This window comes from Apteryx rowi, unplaced genomic scaffold, assembly GCF_003343035.1.
Source record: "Apteryx rowi isolate R43461 unplaced genomic scaffold, aptRow1 scaffold_3, whole genome shotgun sequence".
Classification (NCBI taxonomy): domain Eukaryota; kingdom Metazoa; phylum Chordata; class Aves; order Apterygiformes; family Apterygidae; genus Apteryx; species Apteryx rowi.
The window spans coordinates 684,446-703,163 of record NW_020449418.1 but is presented as its reverse complement, the minus strand read 5'-3'; the positions used below and the strand labels follow the sequence as shown (position 1 = coordinate 703,163).

The window sequence follows — 18,718 nt, the reverse complement described above, 5'->3', positions numbered from 1 at the left end:
ACGTTCCATTCTGCACGCAAAACAGCTGGCCCAAACTGGAGAGTCTCAGCCTGTGCATCCAATCCTTTGTTTATAATTTGTGTTTTACATAGACATTCAGTGTGCTAACAAGTGTGGGTATTTGGATGAATCAGTCCCTGAATACCTATACAATGCTGCCCCACTCGGTGCAAAAGGCTATGTTTGACTCCATAACGGAGAACTTAAGTTCTCCATTATTTCTTTAGCTCCAGTTCTCTTAATATCGAGTCCTGTGTCCCAAGTTTCATATCATAAGCTTCCTGGACAAATTATAGCTAAAAAATTAGAGAAAACAGTTTGCACTGTCGTCAGGTCTTCTAGGTAGAAGTATTTGATTAGATGCAGTTTACATTTTTTCTTGGAATTTTTTTGTTAATGTTCATATTGCTATTTATTTAAGTGGCAAAACAAATTATCATATTCTATAACTCCATTCTCCTCCTGGAGGTACACTTGGAAATACAGATATATGTATGATATTTTCACATATATTTCACACAGATATATGCAAATTTTTTTGAGTGGAGTCACAGTAGTCATACATATGTAGTCCAAGCGGCTGCAGTGCAACTTCTGGGATCTTTTAGAAAATAGTGTCCATTGGGATCATTCACGCTTATCTGGTAGAAGAAGTAGAGAGCTTGGAATACACATTTCCTCACAGATTTCTTGGTTGTTGTTTGACTGGGCAGCTGTTGTTGCTTAGAGATAAATTGCCAGTTAGTTAATAAGAATTCCTGAGAAAAGAAAAAAAAACACAAATTTTGTACAGAATCCAGATGTAGAGGACCAGCAATATCATCTCATGATCACTGTCAGCTGAGAGTAGTTCAGGAAGTGCCTAAAAGCTAGTGCTTCTTCAGTGGAGTTGGAATAAATCGTTTAACTTTGCATTTCAGAGGATTGAGCATATACCCATACAGTTAGTGCCTGCTCCCAACAGACGGATGGGAAATCCCAACTGAAGGGTAGAAACTTCCCATTGAATGATATGGTTTCTTTAAGGGGCTTTACCTTGATTACTTTAAAAAAATATTTCTGTTACAAAGGTCATAGGCTAAAAGAAGTGATGCTTGGATCAGATACTGCTAAGGGATTTGAGATTCCACAACCACCAGAGTACTGTTGATTCCAATATGTCATGGATTTACAGAAAAGACACAGAGTTCTAAAAATTTCATAGCTGTGTGCAGGGTGGCATGAAATCTACTTTCGTATCTTCTATACCTGCTATTGAAAAGAGCTTGCAGACCTAAATTTCTGACTCCTCATAATAGAAATTTTTTTAGAACATTAATGGGCTGTGCGAGAGCGATATGCTCCCTATTGTAAGTCAGGAGTAAGTGTTTTCCAGAACCAAATCTAGAGTTGCTTCATGATCATATCTACGATATCTAGATTAGGTAGTATTATTTAAAGCCTTCCCCACTATTGATCTTAGTTTTTCCAGGTGTTTGTGGAGTCCGGTAGAGTCCAATCCCATGGAGGATAGTTGGCACAGAAAACCTACATTCCATCAGTCCCACCTCATGGATGAGATAACTATCACCTATAACCAGTCATGAATTAAGCTTGTATCCTGGCCAGCTGCCAAAGAGGTGTATCACCTGCCCAGAGCTGTCTGTGCTAATTCCAGAAGAACAAAATAATCTCTGTGTTTTAGAGAAGGGACTCTTTTTAAGCTTCAGTTTTTCCACGTGTATTCTTCCTCTGTCATTGTCTTATCAAAGTTATGAAATGTAAGCACTCTCTTCTCCATTTTCGAAAAAATCACTTAAGAATTTTTGTGCATGTCTGAGCATACCTCCTGTAGTGGACAGTCTAATGATGCAGTTATATGATATCTTTAATGCTAGGCTCTGTCTGAAATTTTTGTAGGGCTGTTTTCTTTAAAATAAGTTGCAGTAGCCCTTTGTTTTCCAGGTACTTTTCTTCATAAAACGAGGGAATAACATCTCTGCTGAGGAGTTCCTTTATAATCTTAGTGCCATTGTCAATAAGTAGTACAAGATGAAAATAAATTTTCACCTTCATATATATCTACTCTGTGGAAGATGAAATTCTGTGTTGTATAAACTGTCAGCCTTTCCTCACCTTAGAATAACTTTATGTATTCTAGTGTTTTCTATACCAGCAGAGCTGCTCATTGCAGTTACTTTGATGTGTGAACTTCAGAAAGGGAATGCACATTTTCTATTGCCATAGTTAAAAAGTATTGCATGTATTGAAGAAGAGTGCTTTCTGCTGATTCCCCATATGTGTGTATATTTTTTTCAGCCAGGAACTAAGGTGTAATGTTTGTAAACCTTTCTTTTATAGCATTGGTCAGTAGTTTTATGAATTATATCTCTTTGCAGATGCTGTTCCACAAATCTAACAATGAGCTGCTTTACCTTGCATTCTTACCAAACATGGTTCTGCCTGAGAGAACCAGAGTAGCAGAAGGTCATATGTATTTCTTTTCCACTGTTCTGTTTTTATGGAGTTGGTAGTTACAGACATATGAGAAGTGAGTTTTAGGAACAACTTATATGACTTTCATGGGTTTATATGACTTTCATGTTTTTTCATGAGTTATATGATTTTCATGGAGATAGGTTTAACATTCATATAAGCTTTATTTATGGAAAATATCTGTTTTCAGGCTTGCTTCCAAAAATAACATTATAAGCACTGTACATCTGGGTAAGAATTGTTCATGTAATGATCTTCAAATGAACTTGAAGATTGTTGCTTAACTTTTGTGAATTCCACTTGAGAGACAAATAAATAAATAAATAAATAAATAAATGCAAATTTGCATTTGAATGAATTTTGATGTTACTTGCAGTTTTAAATACCATTTTAGATCATTTGCAGTTGAAAGGGCATGAGCCCTTTGTAGGACTTTAGGAATAAGAAGTTCACAGGTGAATTAAGTCTTTCCCTCAGGCTCCTTTTTTTCATAGGGAAACTGGTGGAAGTGGGAGCTCAGGAGCTACTGATTTACTAAAACAATAGGGGCAGGAAGAATCTGGATTTGAGCAGGAGATGGATATAGGCTGATGTAAGAGAAGAAGTTAGTCCTGCCTGATTTAAATATAGACAACAGTAAAATCTGTGTTGCTGAAGAGGGAAAGATTGACCAACTATTAGCTGTTGGTTCCAGAAAATGGCATGTGGGGTACAGTAGGTGCATGGAACCACTGGTACTACTAGTGTTTCTCGTGAGTAATTCTCACTACTAGCAAAAATAAGAGAAGGAAGTTCTTTAATCACCTAAATGGTTATGGTGTCTTAATAGGTGGTATGTTTCACCGGCTGTGACAGCAAGAGCTATCTTAAACCAGGAAACAAATACAGTTGTCTGAAATGTCTTAGCTTCCCCGGATCAGCTAAGATTTATTTCCCTGACCCCACACACTGCACTACTGTTGACTGGAAGTTGTATGTCCTACTCCGTTGCTAGCCAGGACTGCTTTCCCTCTCAACCTCACACACCTCTAATTTGGAACCATAACACTTCATTTTCAGAATAATTTAGGATCGCTAATCATTGAAATATTCCTATTTATAAGAATATTTGCAAAACCTGTGTGCAGAGCAATTCAATTAATCATTAAAAACATCCAGAATTTTATACTGCTTTCATACATATCAGACTCCTAATATACTGTTTACAGTGCTTTGTGCTTCAGATAATCCTGCTGAAAACTTTGGAGCTGCCTGTCATGTATATATTAGTTAACACATGTAAGGATGGCTGAATCAATCACATCATAATCATGAACACAATATTCTTGTCAAATACAATGGGACAAATCAATTGCTGTGACAATAATTGCTTTTCAGAGTCATGGTTTCAGAAAAAATAATTGTTCAATTATTTTTATTTCAGTATTGTGCTTGCTTTATAAAATATCAATTAAAATATGCTCTATTTGCCAATAAAGGATAACAAATAATATGTCATTAGAAAAAAACAGTTCTTAGGAAAACAGTATATGTGATCTGTTAGGAGACTTGTACAATGTTAATTTAAAAACATGAACTTACATGAGAGACTCATTTTCTTCATTTGCATGTATCCTCATTAAAAAGTTTTTTTCAACAATTTTTGTAGATTTTTTTTTTACTGATTACTATTATTTTTGGTTCATATTTCAGAAATACCATAGTTAGCATGAAAGGGAGTTAATTAATTACATTAATACACTGTAAGGATCATTGTTTCGGTTACTGTCTAGTGAAGAGTACCTTTTCATACTGGTGGCAAAAATACTGAAATCAAGGGGCATTGTTTGTTTGTGGGTCTACAGAGATATTTAACCATTGTCTCACACAGCATAGCGAGGTCTAAGTAACCGAGCAATAGTTTCCTTGACGGCCCAGCTTCCATTTTCAAAAAAGACTTAGAAGGAGCTTTTAGAATATGTGCATGTATACCAATATGCACTCAGTGAGATTCCTATATACCCAAATACCTTTATAAAAGTAATCTTTGGATGATTATACTATGTCTCCATTAGTAAGCAGTGTGGACAAATGGGAGAAGATCTGCAGAGCTGGTGCTGAGTACCTGACATCCACACTACACATATTTCATTGTTTTTTCAGTATGGACAAGCTCTATTCCCTGTGCACTCATTCCTATGAGGTTATGTCTTCATAGTGTCTTCCTTCAACTCCCTATAGTTTCAAAACTAAAAAGAGTGTATTTCTACAATCATTCCATTCCCCTAATCATCTCAATTGTACTCCTTTATACCTATTTAATTCAATTTATCTTTTTTGAGATGAGATGATGGGCCCTTCTGGTAGTCTTCAAGATACAGACATGCCATGGATTTATTCACTGGCATCCTGTTGTTTTTTGTTTTGTTCTTTGTTCCTTTTCTAATCTCTCCTAACATTCTATTTGCTGTTTTGACTGCCACTAAACATTGAGCTGTTTTGTTCAAAGAACTATCTGCAATGACTTCAAGACTCTTTTCTTGAGTGGTAATTGCTAATTTAGAACTGATCATTGTGTATTTATAGTTAGCGATTTTTTTTTTTCCTGTGCATATTGTTTTCAGTTCACTGGCAGTGAATTTCATTCTCTTATTTTATTGCGCAGTCTCTCAATATTGTGAGATCCTTTGCAGTCAGCTTTAATTTTTATTGCCTTGAATAAACCAAGGCTGTTATCTCACAATAGTCTGAAACCAGGTTAGTCTGACAAAACTTATTTTCCATGTCTTTCTTTACTTCATTAGCATGTTTTGAGAGATTTTTCCTTGTAGCTTTTCATGAAAAAACCTGATTGCTTGTATAGAAAACAGAGGAAGACGGTCAAGCATTTCATGTATTTTTTTTCTGGCCAGCAAAAGATATATAAAAGTGTTAACTAAACAGTGGGCATTATCACCACTGTAATTTCCAAATGATTTATATTATTTTATGGGTCTGTCTGTGGAATGCTTGTTTCGGGTCTTGACTTTGCACATGAAGTAACAACATGTTTTGACTAGTGACAGGAAAAGCAGATGTCTGACCCACCTCCATTAATGTACAGAGCAAAGTAGGAATTTTGGCTCAAGTTTTGCAACCAGAACCTCAACTCTGTGTTCAAGAAGCTCAAGAAAATCATTAAAGAAGTTAATAAAGACAGAGAGGGTTTTTTTCTGTAAAGGGATTCAATTCCTGGCCATGAGGCTGTTGCACAGTGCAAGCCTCTCTCAGTTTCCTTTGTCCAGCTCTCTCAAATGTGTTCAGCCTTTACAAATTCCAGAAGCTTTAAGTTTGTCATTCTGTTAGAGTTGCTAACGTTTCCCTAATTTATTATTTGGAAGGACTATAGTGGAGATAAGTGAGATAGCCTACCCTAACTTCATGCACAGCGTGCTAATGTATAGCAACATTTCAGTACTCTGTTACCTTGCTCCTAAGCATCTGTGGCAGTTACTGGCTAGATAGTACAGTATGTGGGAAATATTATAGTTCCTGGGAAATATTATTTGTCAGCAGCTTTTGGTCTTAAAAACCGAAAATGTGTTGCTGCAAAAGGGGATTTATTCTGTTGGTCAGCAGGGGTTCTTTGTTCTGCTTTTCCCTAGACACCAAATATAAACTCACAGTCAACTTGTGATTGATTTCAAAGAAGACTAGAGAAAGGGAGACAGCCAAAGACAAATTTTAAGAAGTGATATCAGTGAATCAAGTGATGGATTGAACAAGTGGTGAAGGTTCTTTGGTGGTCAGTTTCTGTCATAACACACCATATGCTACTTAGATATTTTGTCATAAGAAACTCTTTTAGAAAGAAATACTATGTTAATAAAATGGTGTATCAGTTAAAATGTCCTTACTGCATTAGTTCCTTTCAGTGAAGACCTATGTAAAAAGGTGATTTACACTGAGATTCGTTAACGTGTAAAAGGTTGATATTTCTCTTGCTCTCTCACTTCCTTTTATTACAGCTCGTTAGCTCTCTCCTTCCACAGTTTTCTTTTGGCAGGATGATTCTCAGATATGCTGAACTGTTCTGATCTATTGATCAGAACCAGTCAAAATTCCGGCTACCTTTTTTTTTTTGAAGGTTCTGTGCCAAGAACCAGTAAAACCACATTTTTTTTAAATGCTCCTACAAGGAGAGAGAGGGGGGACATATCTTCCTTTCCATAAAAATCCCTAAGTGCCAAAGAGCATTAAAAAACTCTGAAAAGAAATGCTGGTAGTTGATATTGACCATTAAGAAAAAGTCATATTTTGCATTTAGAAACAGAACCTTTAACCATTTTTTCACTTCAGACTCAGGAAAATCAACCTTCCTGTTGCTAAACAGCTACAGTTAATTCTGTTAAGTAAAAAACAAGCTGTTAATTTTAATTATGTAATTGAGCTTTTTATGTCCAAAGCACTTTAGATACATGGAACTTCTGTCTTTCAAACTTGGTGTCACTCTGGCAGTCTTTTTCAAGGGTGCCCAAAGAAGTGGTAGATAACAGGAATTTAGAAAGCTCCTAGTGAGAAGAGTTTTAAAGATGCTGATGAAAATTTATTTCACTTTAACCATCAAGCAGAACTTTTGTTTTGGAGACTGAGTTTTGTACATACTCCGAGAAATGGTAACTTTGTAACTGAGCAATGGCACAGATGATTCTCTGGTGCTTGCAGACCACAGAATTATTGGGTGCTTTCATTCCAATTTCTGTCAACCACATTACCTTAATAGTGACATTATGCTACAGTTGCCATAAACTGGTTTCTAATAGACTCCATAATATGGATAAATATTGAATGACATGAGCAGCTGGAGATGTATCTCCTAGGCCATAATTTCAGTTCTGTTTACAGCTCAATAAGGAGAAACAATGGTGTTATAGTATGGATAGTGATCATACTTTGCATTATGTACAACACTCCACTCAGTTATATTACTGAAGGGAATTCTTGGTATTTCCTATAATAGATAAAGAATACATTTTGAAGCTTTTTGGTAAAAACGTTAAGGATGATTAGTATAATTTAATAGATACAATGTTTTATTAATTGCAAATGCTGTGCATAGCAGATGTGCTAAGTTGATGCAAAGTTCATCATGCAGCTAGAAAATCCTTATATTTTTATAAAAACTATCCAAATCAGTTAAAAAATGTGCTGACCACTTACATTAGGTAGAAAGTCCAATGATCTTTCTGCCAAAATCCTGGTGGACTAAATGTTACAAATCTGAAATTATTGGGGCAAGGGAGAAAGCATAGGCGCCCACTGTGAACTGCAGAAGTCTAATCATTTTGGTATTTTTTTCTGCTGTCTGTTTGGATCTGTAACATGGTAATGTTCTTTGGGATGTTCTTCCTGAGCAATTCACTACAGAAGTAATTAATTTGATGAAACAGATCTATTGTCACGTGGCAACCTGGTTCCTCAGACTGATTATACTCCCAGCCTAGTTATCATTCCTGCTCCCCATAGTTATTCAGAATTTATGAACAGGAGAGAAATATAAATTGGTATAATTTCTTGCTATAGTTCACCCTTTTTTTTCCATCTGCTGAATTTGGAACATGCGGTGCATATTTTTTGAGACTGTTGTGGATTTAATGGAGACAGTAATAGCATTATATGGAGATAATCACAGCCTCAGAGGTGTGCATCCACTTTTGACTTTGATCTGGAGGGTTGACAGCTCTCTGTCATCCTGGCAGAGTTCAGTTATTCTCTGTTTATGTGTTTTTTACTATACTTAAATGTATTTTATTTACTTATGATACTCTAAAAACATGAGTTTTTTCAGAGCATTATGTTATAATTACTTTTTTTTTTTTTTTTGTAATTGCAGTTGTTTCTTATCCTTACTGCTGGTAGCGGCTGTCGTTTGGAAAATCAAACAAACCTGCTGGGCTTCTCGACGGAGAGAGGTATCAGTGACTTTAAGATTATTGTGGTGACTTTAACTTTTCAATAAATTGAAAGCTTTGATGAACAATCACACCTACCCTTTGTCCTGTATACACAGTTTAGATGTCCCTCTAAACACACCATTTATTGTCTGGACTGTTGTGGCAGAAAGGAAGAAGAAAATCTAGTTCCTTTCCCTATTAAAAATTACAGAAATTGCAGAACTAGATTACAGAAAGCTAAATTGTCTTTCTAGTGGAATATCATGCTCTCAAATACTCTCAAAATAGTATCGCAAAAACATTGGTAAGTAAAATGAACACAGAGAATCACAGTGTACCATCTCAAACTTGGAAGCTATTCAATGCTCTTATTATTTGCAACTGTTCCTACAGCCTTCTTGTTATAAGTACTCATTGAAATGTACAGTAGGAGACAGCCCTCTCTGCAAAGTATTTTGGGTTTCTTTTGTTGTTTTTTTTTGCCTTTTTGCCAATTTTTTTAATTCTAAGCAAAGTTCTAGCTCTATTGATATGAGTAGTTTTGTCATTAAAACCATGGCACAATTGAAGCTAGTAAATACTCATATACAACGTCACCGTGTTCTTCTGTAGTGTAAATTGGTATAGCTTCTTTGGAAAATTTGGCCCAAATATTTGCTCTTCTCTGTTTAACAACTGATTAAACTTAGATGAGATTAAGTTTAGATTTGTGTTTAGTGCTGTATGTAAACAGCATGATTCAGAGAACATATAGTGATATTCATCCTATTTCATTTTATTCTTATAAATAAGATGAATAGTTCTCACACACTGTTTTTTTCCCTTGAAGCATCTGATCTTGATAATTGTAGGAAATGGATAGTAACATAATCTAAATTTAAAAAAAATTAAGCAAGCCAAGTCTTTCTCTAATGAATTAATTTTTCTTAGTATACTGGCACTCTGACTGTTTAAAAAACTTTTTTTTAATTGGAGATCTACAATGAATTTATGAATGCTTTAAAATTGTCAGGTAACTCATTTACCAGTTCCCTTCCCTGGCATTATAGCATACTCATGCCCAGGCTTAGCTTTGAACTGGTCCTACAGAGAAAGATGTATATTACTGTAGTTATTTAATTTATTTATCTTTTTCTTCACATGAATATTATTAAGCATATTCTCTCTCAAAGGGCAAGTGCTCATATATCTAGTATTACTTGCAAAATACAGATGCAAGTTACTTTAAAACACAATATTCTATTCAACTGATTAATATTTCACTTGAATTTGTCTCCATATTTAATTCTCTAAGAATAGTGTTGTGCAACATTGTACTGTGATGAAATGCAGCAATTCTTTGATTTCACTTCTCGTGTTGATCAGATGATTTTATTGGCATTTTTAAGAACAAATCTGAACTGCATGAGTTTACAGATTTAGGGGGACTAGTCTGTTTTTTTATCATTACTCTCATGGATGTTTGAAAAATACTATTTTCTTAATGTAGTCTCTAGGCATTTTGAAACGTCCTCATAGGAAGAGTTTTTAGAAACTTTCCAAGTTTTATTTTCCTAATGTCATAGGAAGTATCTCTAAGGTTGTATGCAAGCTCATGCAAGCGGACTCATAAATACAACATAAATTACTTTCTTTGGAAGAGGAAAATAGAAACACTTGGAGGCTGATAAAATTTTCAGAGATCTATGCTTCAGTGCTGATCCCTGATTTTTCTTGAATATAGCTAGAGAAATTTAGTTGTCTCTCATTTGGAAATGTTTCTTGTTTAGTTTCAAAATGATAAAAGTATGTGTTCCCACATATTTTAAATGAGGTATAAAACAGTACCTAGAGTATGGTAGTGTTATGAATTGTAAATGTTTAAGCAAGTGGCGTTTACTTCCATTCCCTTGCTGCACATCAATGCCAGTCATATCAAATATAAGTTTTTGATAACACTCCATATAATGTTCTCCTTTAATCTAGGTCAGCAGAAGTTGGCTTTGTAGGTAGCACATATTTTCAAGTTTTGGAATGAAGTGTTGCAAGTAAATTGTATAAATAACACACTAATAGAAGACCGTCTATCATTGACAAGAATTCTGAAGTACCTACTGCTGAAGCCCACCCATTTAAACTGATGGACTTTCCATTTCTTTCATCATACTTGAAACACAGGAATGTTTCACTCTTTGGGTGCTACCTTCATTATGGATCTGACCTACAGTGAGACAAGAAATATAACAAAAAAATAAATAAAAATGGAAAATGGTGTTAAAAGCTGTTCATCATTGTTGTTCATCTCAGTCTGTTTTCCCCAAGACAAGGAGAACCTTATTATCCAGTTCTTGTGATCTTTTAGTAATGAATTTTATCAGGTCATTGAGGTAATCATATAAGTTTTTGAAGTATTCTTAGACTTCTGTGTGTTGTTAAAAATTCAGAACCTTGTCCTGTTTTGCCTTCTGACCTTAATGCTTGGCTAAATTGGGTCATTGCTGATTCCGGATTGAATGTAGTGTGGCATCAATCCAGCTACTTGCAAAGCAAGAGAAAGCTGTTTGCATTATGTAGCAGTAATGTCTCCATTTTCCCGCAAATTTAGAAAACTTCCCTTCAATTCCTTTCCTAATTTTTTGCCCATTGAACAAAGATTTGCCTTCAGGTGTACAGAGCAGTCCCCAAATCTTGCTGAGTAGTTCACTTGAATTTAGAATCTATTATGTAAATGCGTAAGAAATTATTTTAAATATATATCTAAGAAATTCAAAATTATTTCTTTCAACAGACATTAGCTGGTGTTTGTCAATATTGAATTAAATTTCTCTTTTCTCCTAGTCACTGTCTTCCTATTTAATTAGTTGAAATAAATTTTCCCCGAGCTATGTACTTGGGTTTTGGTCAGTTATTTTTTTCATAACAACATTTTGGTTCTCATCTTTTTCCTACTTAGGTTGCTATCTGTTGAGATGTACTTTAGCTAAGGCTTTTTGAACATCTATATTTATACTTTAACTCCTGACTGAACTTCTCTTCTTCCTTCCTGCCTTCTGAAAAAGCAAGAAACAGCAGATAGACTCTCTCTCACCTTATACCATCAAAGTTATTCACCTTGTGCATTGAAAGAAAATGGGAAGTATCATTTCTTTTATTTCATGATTCCAAAAAGATCAATGAAACATTGAACAGGAGAACATGAAGAACCTCCTGCCTGGCATCCCTTGACCCCCCAGTGGTTCAGCAGCATTAAAAAATGTTTATGAGGAAGGGTGAAGTAGGATGTGAAATATTGCTCATCTGAGAGAGCTTGACTCTTGAAAGGAATAATACAGCATATTACCAGGTGATTTCCCAAGCATTATTCTTATGGCACTATCCTGCTTGTGAAACAAACCTGAAGGAATTGGGAACATTCTTATGGGTACCGAACCCCAAAGCTCTATTTGAAGAGCCGGATAAAACTTACAGGCATGTGGGAATAAACAGAGGGAGAGATGTATTCATTTGTCAAATAGATTAAAAGAGTTCCTAAGTATTGGAGGTTTAGGAGCAGCAAAGCATTTTTTAGAACAGTCTTGTACTGCATAAAATGTTAGATATGTACTCTAGGTTTTAATATTTCATCCTTCTATTTCCTCCAAAGACTCACAAATCTTTCTACCAGTACCCTTCTCAGTGAAATTTCAGTTGTTAGTTCACAGGATGAAAAACTGAGAGCTGTCATTTTCTCCCCCAAAATTTGTTAGACCCCTCATATTTTATACCCAGAATTCACCAAGAGCTTATCCATGACATTTCAATCTGACCCTCTGTTTTCCTTATTTATACAAAAAAAAAGATGTATCACCTAGATTCACTAAATAAGAAAATTGAAGAGAACATTTATTGTCCCTGCATCTTTCATATCTAAAGTATTCATTCAATCTTTTGTTGAGAATGTATACAAGAGGATTTGTTCATAGATCACATTACAGAAGCGCTTGACAGAAGGTTGCCTGCCAGTTTTGCAGTGGCTCAAAGGTTTTGTCCCATGAACTACTTCCAATTGAAAGGCACCACACTGTGGGTAGAATTTGCATCCAAAAGCTTTCCTATTAATGGTATATTGAACATTTCTTTTTCCTCACAAGATTACAGTGAGGTCACTCACAAAGCTCATACAGATGGGATTAGAAACCATGCAGCTTCTAGCTGAGGTATCTCAGCAGATACTTGTCCTTCATAAGGTGAAGCAGTTGCTGGTGATATACACTCTGTACTAGTTGTTCAGCTAATTGTTTTAAAGAATTGTTACTTTTAATCCAGAAGCATGCAATCACTGATGTTGACATGTCATATGATGTATGCTGTCATTGACAGACATACTCTTCTTCTCCACACACAGACACACACAAAATACACTCATGTGCCAAAGCCTGTGTCTGTGTGTGCATTGGTTCAGTTGATAAATTTAAAATGCAATTGTACATACTTATGAAAATCCCTTTTTTACCTATTGTTATAATTACACACTAGAAAGAGCTTATGTATCTTAAAAAGATGACTTAGAATCTTATTTTCTCATGTAATACACTATAAGTCTCTTGAGAAATGAGGAAATAATGCATGATTGCACATTTATGTAAAAATGTTTGAAAGCATGATATTATAAGTGTAAAGTGCTTGCCTAACTTTAAAGGTTAATATCATTCCTTTATTGGAATTTTCATATTTATATATAGTATTTCATTATACAGTCAGCTGTGCACCATTTGCCTGTCTGGAAGAATAGCATACACAAGCATAAAAACATGAGACTGTAGAGAATGCTCTCTTTATGCAGTGTGTGGGTGCCACACAACTTATTGCTTCATTTTATTAGATAAGCTTATGTTTGTTCAAAAAAATGACCTTTCTAGACTTAATTTTAATATCAAGGTAGTTTTATTCTCCTGAATATTCAAAGATTCTTAAAAACACACAAATGAAACTGAAGTAGACTATTTAATAGTGGTAACAATTCATGTAATAGCTCTAAGCTCATTTCTATGGTAACCCTAATAAAGAACAAGAAAGTTCACTTATGTCAATTGTGCTAATGAATGCAGGCAATATATGAATTCCAGTTAGAGCTATTTTACTATATGTTGTAAGGATACTTGCATTTTTAAAGTCTTCCTTTTATAAAAGACAATAATGGCTTTTGGTATATTTAATATGGTTTGTGGAACATGTTTATCATAGGAAAATTAATATACATGGAACATAATGTATTCTTGAATACCAAACAAAGGAGTAAAAAGAATACTTTGGTACATCTGTATATTTTAATTTGGGCAAGGGAACACCGATGGTAGATGCAAAGAACTGAAGAAATATTCATACATATAGTTAAAGTACCCAATTGCATAATGTTATTAATGTGTGTAGGTGTCTACAAGATTATACACTTTATATTTAAAAGTTGTGAACCTTTCATAGCACTTTTCTTTTTCTTTGTGGCTTCTTGTCTGTTGCTTAGCAAATATCTTGCAAGTCTATATGTACTTACTCACAGACTGTGTGAGTAATCTCACTGAAGTCAAAGGAGCTATTCATAGGGCCAGAATCTCAACTTGTTATATTGCTCTAGCTCTTTTGAAATCAATATAGCTGTGACTGCTTATATCAACTGAGGAGCTAGTTTTACTGAGGATAACTCAGGCATTTATTTTAGGCTGACTTTTTCTGCATCCTCTCCGATCTAAAATTTAGGTTCCTCTCTGAATGAACCTCTCAAGGGATATATGCCTAGTTAGCACACTAGATCTTGTCTCGAGGTTCCCTCTGCACTCAGTATAAAAGGCACCTCCAAAGGACAACTCATTCCATCCAAGTTTGGCAGTGTTCACTTTTGTATGCTGATTTACTTGTGTGGAACTGACTTCTTGTTGACTATATAAATAACCCTCATTTTGACTCATTAGTCAAAACTCCTATATTGAGAGTTAATCTTTTATATAATTGTGTAAAATTGAGGTCGTATTTATAATACTGTCATTTCCTAATAATAAGCATCTCATTAATTCCTATGTTACCACTGTTCATGTCATGCTTATTCCCTGTAAAGAAAAATATGGAATAGTACCAATGACATACTTAATATCCTGTCGGAAAGAGTTATCTTTTGTGGGGGGTGAGTTAAACAGATCTAATAGAGAAATCTCTCTCAATAAAAGTGCAGTTTTAAGACATTTCCATGAATAATTTTCATATCACCAGGAGCATGAGATTGAAAGGCTCATCACTGACCGAGATGTCTGTCCTGCTACAGGCATTTATCCCAGGAACTAACCCTAGCTGTTTTGTGTCCACCGTGCTTATGAATTGCCAGCTTTAGAGTGAGTTGACCATCACCTTAATAGGTATAGTTGACCCAAGTCTTGGTTTTTGGACCCCACATGGTTCTAAGGTTCTAAGCTCTGTTTTGGGGTGTGTATGTGTGTGTGTTTTGTTGTTGAATGCCCTAGAGCATGGCACATGAGAACAAAGATGCTCACAGTATGGGCACAGTATGTAGACCCTGGATCTGCTGATTTGCTTCAAAAGAGAGCTCGAAGGTGGACTAATATATATGCAGTGCGGACAGGCAAAGGCCCAGCTGCCATAAGCATTGCCCAACCCTATTCCCTCTCTGCCTTACATCTTGTGGTAGGTCTCAAGATCAGCATTAAAGTTTGGCACACCAGCTGGGCTTTCAAGGGAGTGAAGTACCAGTTGTACAGAACGCACACTTTCTTCCTTTTAGTTCTAGTTCTAGCCAATTCTGAGGGCAAAATTTGAGAAGGAGGGTAGAGGAAAACCCCAGAAGCCAAGTTATCTATCAAGGAAAAACTTTTCTTTGTAAAAAACACATGCAGCCACTGGAAACYTTGATGCATGAGGTGAGTATGTTGTAAGACAAAAAGTGGTGATCTGGTTTCCTTTGAAGACCTTCCTTTTTATAAGTTTATCAGTTTCATCTTAAAGCCATCCTATCTGAAGAAGCATTGAAGAACATCGTATGATACTTTCTCTTGTCTCTTAAAGTTGTCCTTCTTTAGAAATTATATAGGTGTATCATTTTCTTATGTATCGTACACTTTGGCAGTATGGTCTTTTCCTCAGTATTTCTCGTTTGTTTGGGTTTTTTAAATTACAACTGAAAAAATCTGTAGGGTGAAAACAAAACAGATAAAGAGCTGGCTTTTGGCTTCTCCTTTTCTGGTTACCAAGTTTGGAACAGAAACAAATAAAACCAAATCAGCTATTCAAAGATGTACAACTAGGCTATGAAAATTTTCTCCTCACTCAAGTTGGATGTGGGCCTGTTTTTCTCAAATGAAGTATGTATACTAAGTACATATAAATATATTTTCATACACAAGTGCATGTAAAAGACATAGGAAATCAGTGTGTGTGGAGACAGAATACTCAGCTTTAGCTAAGGCATTTATATAGGTTGCTAAATGATTGGTCTCTTTCTTCATTCCACAAAAGTTGAGAAGGTCATAAATGACAATAGGTTTTGCAAGGAAAATTATATGGACTCCTTCTCTTAAAAACAAGCAAATTTAAATGAGGGGAAGCATAAACTAGGTAGATGTTTTAATTATATCTGTATATTGCCAGAAGAAAAAAAAAGTTCATTCTTCATAATACATTATAATCAAAGTTCATTTTTACATTTACACAGTGTAGTTAATCTGAAGGATCCCAAAAGGGGCTAATCAAAATAAATTAATTTCATTTTAGGTATGATTCCTGAGTCTACATATAGAAGGAAACTTGGATGTAGTTACAGGCATATCTTGTTTTATTGCACTTCGCTTTATTGTGCTTTGCAGATATTGCGTTTTTTACAAATTGAATGTTTGTGGCAACCCTGTGTCGAGCAAGTCTGTTGGTGCCATTTTTCCAACAGCCTGTGCTCACTTCGTATCTCTGTGTCACATTTTGTACATTGTTTTTTTAGACATAGTGCTATTGCACACTTAATAGACTACAGTATAGTGTAAACATAACTTTTATATGCACTGGGAAACCAAAAAATTAGTGTGACTTGCTTTATTGTGATATTCACTTTATTGCGGTGGTCTGGACCTGAACCCGCAATATCTCCGAGGTATGCCTGTATTAATGATCATACTTTTATTAGAAGTACTTTAGTAGTTGTGGTCTTCTCTTCAACAGAATTTATTATCAAATTTAGGATTCATTAAGATTAGAATAAAATGCTATTGGAGAAAATATTAGTGTTGTAATGGACTCTGTTAATTCCTGCTCTCAGTCACAGACCTGATTAAATCTTAGTAGGTGTACTAGGTTAAGCTTTCAGGCTAACAGGAAGGAAAAATTAAGATTCTTTAAGAGAAAGAGGGAACTGGCCAAATGAAAAAGACTGCCTAAGGCAACTGGCCACTTGGCAGAGCCTAAGGAGACATTAAGCTGCATAGCCTGAGAAGTTTCCGTGGGACTAGTTGTAAACATAGGAGCATTAGGAGATTTTTTAGCACACTACCTGTCAGCAAGAAGCAGCAGACAATGAGAAAGGCAATCCTTACTGGGGCCCTGGGAAGAAGCCAGCTAGCTTCTTTTGAATTTCTGAGAAGAAAAACTGCCTGCTGCTATTTGTTTCCACAGAGTTAAGGGAAACAGGACGCTGAATATGTTCTTTGTAAGTGAAGAGGATTGCACCAAAGCAGATGACTCATTTTTGTCTCTTATCAAAAACAAAAGAGCAGGTGTTGAAAGCTGGCCCAAAGTGGCAAGACTGTTCTTTGCAATGGTATTTCCTCCAAGCTTTCAATACAGTGTCAATTTTTTGTCCCCTACTCAAACCAACCAACCAACCAACCTCACCTCCCCCAAAACCCTGTAAGAAATGAGTGAGTGGATTTAGGAACAAACAGCCAAAATGCTTAGAAACTTGGAAGAACTGTGCTGTGCAGAGAGTGAATAGAGTTGAGGTGATTCACCTGGGACAGGGGAAGCATAAAGGAAACTAAAAGCCAGGGCCGGGAGGCAGTTCAGAGTGTGCACCTGGAAGAAATCTCTTTCTCTCCTCCTCCTTTCTTCCTTTCCATAAAGCCATGCTTATTTACAGTTGATTTTAATCATGTCTTCTAAAACATTTTATTAATTCGTGATGACAACAATTTTGATTACTAATAATATAAGGGACATTTGCTAGTAGTTTATAGACAGCTGATGCCAATATGATTGGACTTCTTTCACAAAGTAGAGCTGCTTTCACAAATATCCAACTTGTTATGGTAAATGCATCAACATTTGCTTAGTGCTATTTCTGTATGCAAGGAATTGTTGATGTTGCCACAGGAACATTAGTAGCAAGTCAGGTGATTTAAAAGGCAATTCCTTAGCAGCCCATGTTCTGAAAGGTTTTGAGAATCTCAGCAAAGTGAAATTGTTGCTGTTTTGAGAAAATGGCAGACAGTTTAACCATATTCTGGAGTATATGCAGTTTTGGTGACAAATACATATGAAGCAGTTGGATCATACTTGGAAAAAATAAAATAGTATGGTGTCAGTGTGATACAGTAGGAATTCTCTAATGATATTATAACAAATAAATAATGACTTTGGGGATTTATCCTTTAGAATGACAATTCATTTAAGCAGAAATAGCACCACCAAAACTTCATTAATATTATATCATTAATTCCTCTCCCAATTTCCCCCTTTTCAAGATTTAATGTTTTATTATGTTTTTCTTAAAATAAAATTGTGCTCTGGTGTGATCTTGCATGACTACCAATTATTTCCTGTTACACTTCCTCACTTTGTTTTATGGGTGCACATATCAGATGGATACAGTTATGTTCTTTATACCTGAGAGAATAATTAAAAATTTAATTTCCAAATAGTCTTTAAATTGTCATCTCTACATGTACTATAATTCTAACATTGTGGAAAGTATTAAATATAATATTTTCAGAATAAATAATAGGTAATTCTAAAAAACTAGCAAAATATATCTAACATGTATTTTTCAGAGTTGATTTTAGATACATTTCTATAGGTGTGCAATTGAATAGCAGCAAAGCATGATTAATATCATGCCTCGATCTATTCCAAAATATTTATGTTTCACTTTAGCTCAGCATGGATAGTGCAGGCCTTCTAGAATAACCACATTGCCTTTTCTTCTCTCTTAGAGTGAGTGTTGATAAAATACTTATTACAGAATCACAGAATCACTGAGGTTGGAAGGGACCTCTGGAGATCATCTAGTCCAACCCCCCTGCTCAAGCAGGGTCACCTAGAGCACATTGCACAGGATTGCATCCAGGCGCATTTTGAATATCTCCAGAGAAGGAGACTCCACCACCTCT

At 35.4% G+C, this 18,718-nt stretch overlaps 1 protein-coding gene across 2 annotated transcripts in view; it reads left to right on the top strand.

Moving 5' to 3' along the window:
• Nucleotides 1-18,718, top strand: part of ATRNL1 (attractin like 1) — a 568,892-nt gene that overhangs the window by 311,541 nt on the left and 238,633 nt on the right. For both annotated transcript variants that reach the window (XM_026069767.1, XM_026069766.1), the window contains exon 26: nt 8,327-8,405. In XM_026069767.1, coding sequence (XP_025925552.1) covers nt 8,327-8,405 — 79 coding nt within the window. The remainder of the gene's footprint in view (nt 1-8,326; nt 8,406-18,718) is intronic.